Source organism: Taudactylus pleione, unplaced genomic scaffold, assembly GCF_031769625.1.
Source record: "Taudactylus pleione unplaced genomic scaffold, aTauple2 ptg000421l, whole genome shotgun sequence".
NCBI classification, from domain to species: Eukaryota; Metazoa; Chordata; class Amphibia; order Anura; family Myobatrachidae; genus Taudactylus; species Taudactylus pleione.
This window is the reverse complement of record NW_028284823.1, coordinates 43,054-55,127: the sequence shown is the minus strand read 5'-3', so window position 1 is coordinate 55,127 and position 12,074 is coordinate 43,054. Positions and strand designations below refer to the sequence as shown.

The window sequence follows — 12,074 nt, the reverse complement described above, 5'->3', positions numbered from 1 at the left end:
AGCAATTGAACTAGCAGACCAGGTGAGCAAACAGGTGCTGCAATTAATCACAAGGAGACATCCCTGTGATGTTTTGAGACAGCAATGAATGAATGTTTGCACCGGTCAGCAATGCTAAGACCCAGATTCGTGACATCTTGTTGCTGTGCTCAGTCTTGCCTTGGTGTATGACCTGTGACATGAAACGGTCTTCCACAACCTCACCTTTGTAGCAGAGTTTGGCTGTTCCTCACCCAATTTTAAGCCTCCTACACAGCTGTTTCAGTTACTGACTGTGTCATACACCTGACTATAATCCTACAAAATCCCTGACTTTGTGCAGCTGTATCTAGATGAATTGATGCTGTTTTGAAGGTAAAGGGTGGTCACACCAAATGCTGTTTTGATTAAGATTTCTGTTCATTCTCTTTGCATTTTGTTAATTGATAAAAAAATAAACACTTCTATTTTTTGAAAGCATTAAAGCATTCTTACTTTGCAGCATATATATATATATATATATATATATATATGAGAGAAAAAAAACAAAAAAAAAACAACACCAGGGGCTGAGATTATTATACAACAATTAAAGAACAGCCCCCTGTACTATGTATATTGTTTCAGCTTGTGTAATGGTCAGTGCGATCCCTCAGAAAAATGGTACTACTGTTTTAGTCTTTAACAGAGAAGACGTCCCTCTAGGTTTGTTGAGGGTGGAAATGGTGCCATATATGAACTCTGCTGTGGTAGCAGCATCCACCATATCCTTGCCACAGGAGCCTTAAGGTACCCACAAACTAGACGAAGTGCTCACGATGCAATATCGTGAGCGATTCCCCTTGAGCTCTCCCCGGCAGCTCCCTGACACGATATGGTGCTAAAAAGTGTAAAAACTGACCAACGATCTATCTTGCTTCCTTAACGATTTCCAGTGAGTCGTGTACGAGATTGGAAGATCTTGCTAGCAGTAGGCAAGATCTGAAGATGCGATGAACGACCCACGGGTACGTGCATCGGCATTGTGACCGTGAATGGAACTCACAATTTGGATATATTTTACACAATTTGTCACTCCGACGCGACAAGATCGTACGAGTCATGTAAAATATCGTCTAGTGTGTACGCACCTTTAGAACAGACCTCTGTGATCAGCAGCCAAGCATTTCCCTGCAGATAAGCTGTGACCGTACTTACCTTCTACAGCAAACTCTCAGTATCCAGCTAGCAACTCCCTGAGCAGGGTCCCGATACAAGTTTAACATGCTCCTCGGGGATCCCTTTGTAAGGGAGAAGCTGGCGCTTGTGGTAACTCCTAAAAAAAGGGACCATAGCACTTAATGTTTCATAGAAAATAAAATCAGCAATGTTGCACAGCAGCCAAAACCTGCCTCCCTGCACAGGCACTTGAGCTAAAGGAGTTCCTATTGGAGGTAGTAGTTGTATTGAGGAAGGCAGCATCAGTACAATGTTAACTAGTTAAGTATCTTCGCAAGTGCCCAGGCTCTATACCCCCATATACTATGTAAGAGGAAAAACTATAGGAAAAAAAAATATTGGAAATGCTTTATGTAAATAAACCATTCTTTTGATGGCCTGAGATGGCAAGAGTGAGCAAGATCAGTAACACTCAACATGATTATAAAATTTAAAAATGTATAGCACAGTTGTAAATTCTTACTTGAGGAATCGCAGCCAGCATCTTTTCACAGTGGCTACATTGCCAAAGTCAGGATAGTACACTTGAACTTCTTCAGAATTGATGACTAGGTGGACAATTACCCTGTACCACCAGACATCTCCTGCAATGCAGAGAGCGTAGATCTCCCCAACAGAGATATCATCGTCTGGTACCACATAGCGATTGGACACATGTTCACTGGAATAGCAGCATCTAACAGGAAATTAAATCTGATTAATTATCCACAAGACTTATCGAGCAGGCAAAAATATATGTTCAATACTAGAGATACTACTGTATAGCAACAGGTCTTTCCATATGTTAAAACAATTCAAAAATTTTTTTCCCATGTGTATATAGTTCTTGTATTCCAAATCAACCAGACTTGAATTCAGGACACTTTAAACAAACACTGTATAACATTATTAATGGGCATAATAACGTAATATTAAAATGAATAATGTCCATTCTTCTAATGTCTATGATCTCACCGGACAATATTAACCTGAACTGCAGAAAGTCTAGCAGAACTGACAGATGGAGGGTGAACTAAATGTACATGATCTTGCCCATCCTGACACTTAACAGTCAGGGGAACCCTGACTGAAAGAATGGAGTGCCCGCTTTCCAACAATGTAGTAGTACTTAGTAGTTATGGTCTGGTGATCACTAGACAATAAACACCCTATACTACAGAAAGTATTAGGAAATCCAGACATTGTGGGGTTGGGGGTGGCCTGTTTACTGCCCACTTCTACCCCATCATGGCATGAGTAATCCCAGGTGTCACCTCAATATATGTAGTAGCTGGTCTATTTTTTTTATTTTAAATGGATGCCTTTTTGCCTCACCAATTATTCCTACACATTTTATGCATTTCATTCAAACTTGTAAAAACTAAAAATAAATATGCATTATTTTATTAAGATAATCTGTTTGTAGAATCTGTCTTTTTGTTGTTTTGGAAAGGTGGATTAATGTCGAAGCAAGAACCACACCCACACCTTGCAAATTCAATAAAAAAAAAACTGACACCGCTTTACCGTTTTTGGTAGATTGGCATTGCCACATGAGGAGAAATAAGCAATGCATGCTATTTTAAGGAAGTTCAAAGTCTAATTTGTGCATAAATATTTACGGATATTGTTGTTGGAATGTGACCAGCCCAAAAGTTTCAAAGGCGCCTCAGCAGTGAAGAAGAAAACGATTTTTATTAAAAGTAAAAAACAGCAATGACAATACTTCATGCAAAGATTTAGATTTTACAAATATAGAACATTATAAAATCGAAGGTTCAAAGCAAGGTATTTGAAGATGGCAGGTTTCCTTGTCGCGCAAACTGCTGGGTATGTCTATTACTCTAGGTCAGTGGTTCTCAATTTTTCACCATACATTATAAAGAACATTGCTGTGTCTAAATACCTCTGAGAAAGGTGCATAGACTAAACGCATCAGCAGATTTATTAGCTGTGGTGGAGAAGCTGAGTCTCTGACTAATTTGCTTTGTTTTGAAACCAGTGGAGCTTTGAGGAATACTCAGTATATTGAAAGCTCTATTACGGGACTTCTGTGCTAGGTAAAGTGGCCGTTTACTACAAATCATTTACTTTGCCACACTGTTTGGGATGTAAAGGCATTGCCACAGAACTGTATTTGTAAGTTCTGCTAAGTGGGTCGACCCGATTCCAGATAAGACTCTGTTTTTATAAAGTCAAGTGGACACACTGAAACCTGGTTCCTTATTCTGGTTGCATTGATATCTGCTAGTTCATACAAATAGGGGCATTTCAATAAATACATAATATAATATCTTTTAAACCTGGAACAGCCATTAGGCTGATTTACTCCACATAATAAAACACAAAATAAGTTTTGCATCATAGTGTATCTAGGTTGTAATCCACTTGGGAACATTATAAAGTGACGTCCCACCTCATTTCTATCATCATGTCCTCCAGCTTCTGAGAGGTGTCTTTGCTGTAGCATCGAATAAAGAACTCACTGGGGGAAATTATATTCTCCACAAAGACCCCAATTATGAAGCCACGTTTCATGCGAGATAAACAACGAAGCTTCTGCTTTCTCACAGCATCAGGTGGGATCTCTTGATCTGACACAGGTATCTGCAAGTCCAGGGGTCTCCACTGAAAGAGCAGAACAACAAAACATGAAACACATTATTTTAGACTCAGAACATTTACAAGTTAGTCCTTTTATTTCAATATCCATATGAGCAGGAAGTGGGCTGTCCATCACTGTTCAACATTCCACGGATGTTGCACAATGCCATGACAGTGCTTCCAGGACACCCAGTCAATGTATGTAGGAAATAAATTACAGCTCAACAGAAATATGCACTTCTACCTTGGTAGCAGTAAATTCAGTGACCTCACTAGGCAAAGCAAAAGACATGTCCAGTTTGGAACTACTGTAGATAAGAACTTCCCTGTATGTATTGTATGAGAGGCTTTGTGTGCTGCAGATAACTAAGAGGCCTGTCTTGTGCGTGCCATAACTGGAAGTTACCGAGTCATTTTGATAGGGGCAGCTGTCTCGTACCAACAGACATCTCGACCATCCCACCTTGTAAACCATTAACGAGGAATGAGGTAACTGGCGAAGTGCAGATAAAATTAAAAAAAATAAAAAATCAATCAAGGCCATGAAATTCACGCCAAAGCCATGAGGAGACAGGACTTTGTGAAGAGAAGGCTAAGAGACTATCCATCTATATCATTTGTACAATCGTTCCATGTGTAAGCACAATATTGTATGTACGGGGGTATTTAGGAGTTCAGTGGATATTGTTAACAAGATTGGATCGTATGTACCCATCTTCAGAGATCTTTTTCTTAATAAAATGGGATCATCCCAGCGGTCTATGTTATTGTCACCATATTCCGTCCATTTATTCCGAATAAACTGCTGAAAATGGTTGGAGCGGTATAAATGAGCAGAGAAGAGTCAAAGGTCTAGGCCTAGCACCAGATTCAGGGGAACGGATGGAGACTGAGACAATGGCATGATCGGACATTAAGATGTCAGCGTTAGTACTAGTAAGAATATAGGGAACAAAAAATGGTCATCAAGCAAAATGTAATTGATGCATGAAAATATGAGTGATGTACCCCCAAATGAAACGTGCAAGTTCTGTCCGTCTGAAGTAAAAGTCGCCAGAACCTACAACACCAAGCTCCATTTTTAATTGAAGGAGGGGACCCCTAGAAACTAATAAAGATAACACTGCCAAGGCAAATCAGTTTTTTTTCTGGGTTAGTCACATTATTAAAGTCTCCACCCAACACCAAGTTAGGGGTCTCCAGACTTAAAAACTGTTGATTTGAGTAATAGGACAGCCTGGGCAGTATTAGGGGTATAGATGGCAATTAGAGTGTCCTTGGGGTCAGAAATTCGGATGTCAAGTAAAATATATCTGCCCTGGGGATCAGTAATAGTATCCAGAATAGTATAAAATAGGTGCTTAGCAAGGACAATAGCTACACCACAGGTTCTCAAACTCGGTCCTCAGGACCCCAAACACTGCATGTTTTCCAGGTCTCCTCACATAATCACAAGGGAAATAATTAGCTCGACCTGTGAATCTTTTAAAATGTCAGTAAGTAATGAATACACCTGTGCACCTGCTGGGTGACCTAGAAAACATGCACTGTGTGGGGTCCTGAGGACAGAGTTTGAGAACCACTGAGCTACACCATGCGATTTAGTACAGTGCAATGTAACCAGGTAGCCCCCTGTCCATCTGTACAACATTGCCTTGTTACTTGAAGAAACACAATGTCTAATCCAGACCATCTGACATGTTGGAAAATCTGCTTGCATTTGATTGGGGAATTTAGTTTGCTAACAGGCAGATGAGGGGAAGAGGGGCTGTGCTGAGATTAAGTTGCAGACTGAGTGGTCTGTTTAGAGCATAGGTTTTCAGACTCTGTCTTCAGGACCCCAAAACAGTTCAATAAAACAGGAGTTTCTGCGGCTCAGACTTAAGAGGTCATCTATCAGCAATTGATGTAATTAGTGAGAAGGTCTCCACAGTGTTACATATTGACAGTATAGTATCCTGAGCCTCACTAATCCTCTGAACTGCTCGTCGAGCTTCGCAGTCAGCAGATGCTGTAAGAGGGTCTAATTTGGTGCCAAGCTTTTTATTTAAGTTTTATAGATCATAAGCAATAACATTTTAGACATCTCCTTGGCCATACCAATGGTATAAATAGGGGGAGTCTCAGTGAGGAGGGGGAACTACCAGATAACATCACCTCAATCTGACGGCGAGGGTCAAGAGAGGAAGGGTCTTTTATTTAGCCATTTTTGAAACGTCTGTAGACAGTGAGGAACATGGACGTTGAGGTTTGGACATGCATTTGTCCATGCCCAGAAGCGAGAAAATAGGTGGGAGCAATAGCCAGACACTAACCACAGGACCCAGAGGTATAAAGGCGATACACAATATAATAAGTGTAGTTATAAAGGTAGTGTAACCTTGCTAGAACAAAATGGCTTAGGCTCAATCCAAGTAAAACTGACCCAGGTTCAGATTAGTGAAAAAAAAAATAAAGCACAGTACTTGAAAACAATTCTAGTCAGCAAAAAACATTATATTTAGACCATATGTGGCCCAATACTTATCTAAAGTGAGGGGGGAGACTAAGCAGCGGAAAGTGTCATATCAGTAAAGCAAATAGCAGACTAGTAACAACCAGAAATTACAGAATATCAGGTAATTGCCAGCAGGTGGCAGCAAAACATTAGAAAAAAGAAAATGCAATAGCATTTAACATTATACCAAACATAAAACACTGAATAATGGATAAGGTAAGAAAACACTCAAGTAGAAACCTGGCAGTATGGAAAATGAAGACCACGCTGATGAAAAAGTTGAATAAATCTATGCCAGCTCCAGTTGTGGGGATAGGAGACTAGTTACGCGCCTGTAGCAACCAATAAGGACAATAATGATGATATTCATTAGGAAAAGTCGCAGAGTTCAGGATCAATTAAACAGTCACAGGATCTAGTAATCGGCAGCACCAGGGTCAGATTTGCAGAGGTCCAGGCAAGAAGTAGTCAGGGAGGGAGAAGAGGCAGTAATAGGACTCCATAAGTCCAAGGTGGAATCATGCGGGCTCAGGGGAAGTCTCTAGTAATAGAATAGGAGAGGATAAGGTAGAATAGAGAGGGGAGGGGTGAGGGAGGGGGTTAGTAAGGCAATGGACACCTTTGTCCAGGTCAGGAGGTCCAGGTCGCTCGCACAGCAGATTGCAGAGAGGACAGGTAGGTAAGGAACAGCAAAAAAACGGACAGCGGGGGCCCTGATGTCCAAGCACCACCTCAGTCAATGGGATGATGCTAGCGCAGCAGCGGTACGCAGAGGCAACTACTCCAATGAGTCCCAGAGAAGGAGGCGCAATAAAAAAATCTGTTTTTTAAAAAAGTAGTCTGGACCCGGAGATTAGACAAACCGTGAGAAGCAAGGGCTTTCACCGTTGTGGTGATTGCCTGATGAGCAGAACATGTAAATCAAACACGCGTAAACTATCCCATTTTGCGGTTAATGGAACGACCTACATAATTAAGGATTTTGTCACTTGCCACTCAAAAAATTTTATATATGTGCATGTGGCTTAAGCCATGTCGGAAAAACATGTAGAAATTTGAAAACACGATTGGCAGAACATGTCTATAACATCCGGCAGACATATAAAGGCAGAGAGACACATACTATCTCTGCCCATTTTAAAAGTCATCACGAGTCAAAAGAATGTTTCATTACTAATTTTTGGGGTATTCAGGTAATTACCCCAAAATGGCACACTAGGGATATTGAAAAAAGGCTATCTCAAGCGGAGATGAAATGGATCCACCGTTTGGGAACCCTTGTTCCCGGGGGATTGAACGGGGACTTTGAATTAAAATGTTTCCTCACTTGATACTACTGGACATTTTATATTTATGCATCCTGCATCTTTTATATATGCATCTTGCACTTTTTTGAGCATGTCAGTATTTTTTATCCTATTTTATTATGTGTTTTTAATTATTGTTTTTGTGTGTTTTAATTTTTACTTTGAGGACGTTTTATGAATGATGGACATTTATTTATATTATCCATGAGAACTCCTGTTATGATATGATGGCTGTGCTGGATTAACATGGAGACTACTGTGAAGCTATTCCTTTATTTCCCTGCTTTGTATCTACTTCCTGGTTGCTGGAATACAAGTGGAACGCATGGCGGCCATCTTAGTTCCGTTTTTTGTGGAGATCACTGCAGAAGCATGGATTTCAGTATAACAACTTCCTGGTTGCTGGAACACAGGTGGAACGCATGGCGGCCATCTTGGTTACTGTTTGTGTGGAGATCATTGTATTAACAGCATGACACGGACACTGATTACAGTTGATTAGTTACATTTGTGTAAGTATTTAGGGAGGGTATTTATGTTTCTATCTAAGAGCCAAGTACACGCTTCTGACGAAGGACTTGGAAAGTCTGAAACGCGTTAAGCGTGGCTCTATGTTGTTTGGACTCCTGCTTTGCTGCACTTGTTGTTTGGTGAATACATTCTGGATTCTGGCTGGAGTGTCCGGAGCTCTGACCAGGAATTGTCCTTTTAAACACCTGAGGACTGCCAGAGTTTACATCCCATTTGCTGCAGTGCTGACATCCCAGGATTTCATTTATATGCCTGATTTCCATCTATGTTTGTGAGTGTAAACCTGTTCTATTAAAACGCTTGTTATATGTCAAAGGTGTTCTACACTATGTTGTTTTCTTCTTATTGCCCACCTGCACTTGTATATTTGATTATATGCAGTGCTATGGGAGATAGGTTTTGAAGATATCTATCATTAAAAGGAGAAGCAAACCCTGTGACCATTTATCCTAGACATCTGTACAGGATTAATCATTCTGGGTGATTATTTTTTCAATTTTATTGCATGTGGTATTTAGAGAGCGCTTTATTATTTGGTGTAATCCTTCTATATTTTTCTTCACAATAAGGGTCACGCCAGACCCCTCCACACGTGATGCCTGAGCCAGGGAATAGGCATGGGTGATGGGTCTGGCAGCAGGGAACATCTTCACAGCTGCTAGTATGCGGCAATCGGTGAGCAGCAGTACATTGAGTTTTCTGTAAGACAAAGCTTCTGTACACCAAGAAAGCAAGGTAGATCCGGCCACAACAGCATGATGGATGAGATGCAGTGGGGATGAGAGCAGTGTAGAACCAATATAATAAGATGAACATGCTCCAGGAGGTCACCAAAGTCCAAAGCAGAGGTCAGTATTAAAAGAAAACCACTGTAAAAGTAAGGATGGCACAGTATAGTGGATGGGTCTAAAAGGTGACCATCCAGATGCGCTGCCCACCAGAAGAGAATTTCACTTTTTAATAATTTACATCTAAATAATTTGCTTAAACGTGACAGTGCAATGACTGGGGTGATGCCCTTGCAACTAGGGAGGCATGACTACATGAATTTGTATTGGACTCCAACAGCGTAGGGTATAAACACTTCATTTTCGATAGCAAAGTCTTGACAATAATTTATGAGAAAGTAAAAAAAAAAAAAACAAAAAAAAAAAAACACCACCAAGACCCAATATAAAAACTAGTTATACAGGCTGAGTCTCCCATATACAAATATTCCGAAATACAGAATATTCCGGAAATACGGAATATTTTTGGCATGACTAAGATAGTGAAATCTTTGATGGTTCAATGCAGACAAACTTTGTTTAAGGCACAAAATTATTGAAAATAAAGTATAAAATGACCTATAGGCTGTGTGTATAAGGTGTAAATGAAACAAATTAATTTCAATTATTGAACACAAACTTTGTTTGAGCCACAAAATTATTGAAAGTATTGTATAAAATTACCTTCAGGCTGTGTATAAGGTGTATATGAATCATAAATGCATTCTGTGTTTAGATTTGGGCCCTAATCCTAACACATTTCAATATGGTATGCAATTATTCCAAAATACGGAATATTCCAATATCCAAAATACCCTTGGTCCCAAGCATTTTGGATATGGGAGACTCAACCTGTATAGTAACTGAGGAATATGTACCTGAGTTCTACCCAGATATATAAAACTTACCTTGCACAAGGGAAAATGCTATAGAAATACATTTAAAGTCTCGGAAGTCTAGGGAGTGTGTGAATATGGTGTCTATTTATCAAAGGAAAATAGCCCTAAATCCTTTGAAAAAGGGACCTGTGATGCTTCCCCATGTAACAGCGCATGTGGAAGCATGTAGAAATGCAAGCAGTGTAAATGCACTCTTTTTGCATGCAGGGTATATACTGGTTGCTGTTGAATGTAGCCTACAAATACTGAACAGCTTTATTTTTACACTGTGATTCAGATTTCAGTCTCTCACATATAAATCTCTGCACATGTTACATCTGCCCCACCTGCAGTGCAGCATGGGTTTACCAAGGTGCACAGTTTCTTGCTCTTCCTTAAGCTATTCCCAACTCAGAATCAGGCCCAGAGTGACTGTCCATTAGAAATCTACAACTACTAGCACTCATCATTTGTGTCTCTTTTAATCTGTCATCTTCCATATATCACTGCTGAAACTTATATTAATGGTTCATCCACCTTTTCTAGGCTCCCACCAGTAATTGAGACCCAACATGGGAACAATTTTGAAAGCCAAACAAATTCTTTAGTCTGGGACTTCCAGAGGCAAAGTTCTGTTTTTTGTTTTTTTAGTTTCGTCCTCACTGAGCTTTGCCTGCCCCATTACAGACCAGTTACACCTCCTTAGGTGTAATTGGAGATACCACTGTAATACGTACATAACTTGTCAACGGTTTGTTCCAGAGCATATGTGGTGCAAAAACATGCAAGATACACTTAGCAAACAGGGGTACGTTCAAATCTGCAATAGCCCCAGTGAGTCTATTAAAATGCACATCGAAATGCTCAGTGAAAGAGCATGATTTTAACCTTTCAGAATAAGTTTTAAATAAAATATTGCATTTTTAATAATATAAATAAGTCTTCCACTCCAGTTATCCTACTAACAATTCTATACTACCACAAATCATTTACATTAAACTGAACTGCACTCACTCTAATGCACATTACACAGGCTATGAATTAATGTATAATTGTATAATCTACCATGCTGATCACTTACCAACTAGAAAACTATAGATTTGTTACCTGCATAAAACCGTTTACCTTTACATGGCAAGCAGGTTCAATATTGTTGTGCATGGTGCCCTTAATGTACCAGTGCAGTATAATAATAATTTATTTATATAGTGCTTTATACATCAGCGCTTTCTAAATAAAGGATAATAACGCAAGAGTAAAATGAATACAATGTCAAGATACAATTAGCAATACCAAAGTGCTTGCATCAGTAGTAGAGATTTTTATCATCTGTGGTTTCAGGCATTCTGATTTCGGTATAGATGAATTCCATCTTGAAATGGGTTCATCGCGTGGTAGGACTTTATTATCTAGGAGAGAGTGCACAAAACAAATGATTTGGGAGATGTACTATTCTTACAAAATGTACTTTATTCATTCAAAATAATGTCTGCGTTATACTAGTACAAAGTTTCCAAAGGTTTACTTCAGTTAATAATAACTAAACCTCTTGGAGAGATTGTAATATAAAAATCACCCCTACTGATGGCGTAGTCAAATGACCATTAAAAAAAGAAGGAAAGAAAAAGATAGAAATCTGTTTAAGTGTGGCATAATTGACACATATTTGTACGGTCATATGAAAGGACTTTTTTTTTTATATTTTACATGGACTACAGAATGTAGTGTGAGGGAGCATTCATTTCATTCAGGATGAGCAGAGTCCCAGAAAATTCCTGCTGATTGGGCGAAAACATTTATTTCACAACACTGAGCATGCGCATTTCAGGGAATCCACAAGATATATCGTTCCGTGTGTATGCAATGAACGACCAATGATGCGCGCTCCTGCTGGACGATAATGATATCTTTGGTAGTCAGTACATACAGGGCAATTTGGACGATATCGTCATGAATTGCCTGCTCGGAGATGTGGCAGGATGACTTCATTGAAAGATATCCATCATAGATATCTTTCAGTGTGTACACCCAATATCGTTTGTCCAGCACTACAAAAAGTTCAAGGGAAATCGTTCAGAGATCTCGTTAATGCAGCACATCGTTCCTTGTGTACCCAGCTTAAGATTTCAGATGTGGTCAGAGCACAATGGCAGGGTCATCTTCGTGGGCACGGAAAGCTCAGGCATTAGCCAAGGAGCGTTGCAGCACCAAAGGTTTTACTAGACATTATAAGAGTTAAAAAGAAAAAAACAAACACTTTGGGCATTCTTCCTGAACAGCTGGTCCAGGCCACCTGCAACAAGCCTGGGCAATT

The 12,074-nt window shown here is 39.7% G+C and overlaps 1 protein-coding gene across 1 annotated transcript in view; it reads right to left on the bottom strand.

The window, feature by feature from the left end:
* Positions 1 to 12,074, bottom strand: part of TDRD5 (tudor domain containing 5) — a 113,929-nt gene that overhangs the window by 73,284 nt on the left and 28,571 nt on the right. The window contains exons 6-8 of the mRNA XM_088447126.1: positions 11,054 to 11,169; positions 3,593 to 3,804; positions 1,661 to 1,873 (exon numbers count right to left, since the gene is read on the bottom strand). Of these exons, the coding sequence (XP_088303252.1) occupies positions 1,661 to 1,873; positions 3,593 to 3,804; positions 11,054 to 11,169 (541 nt within the window). The remainder of the gene's footprint in view (positions 1 to 1,660; positions 1,874 to 3,592; positions 3,805 to 11,053; positions 11,170 to 12,074) is intronic.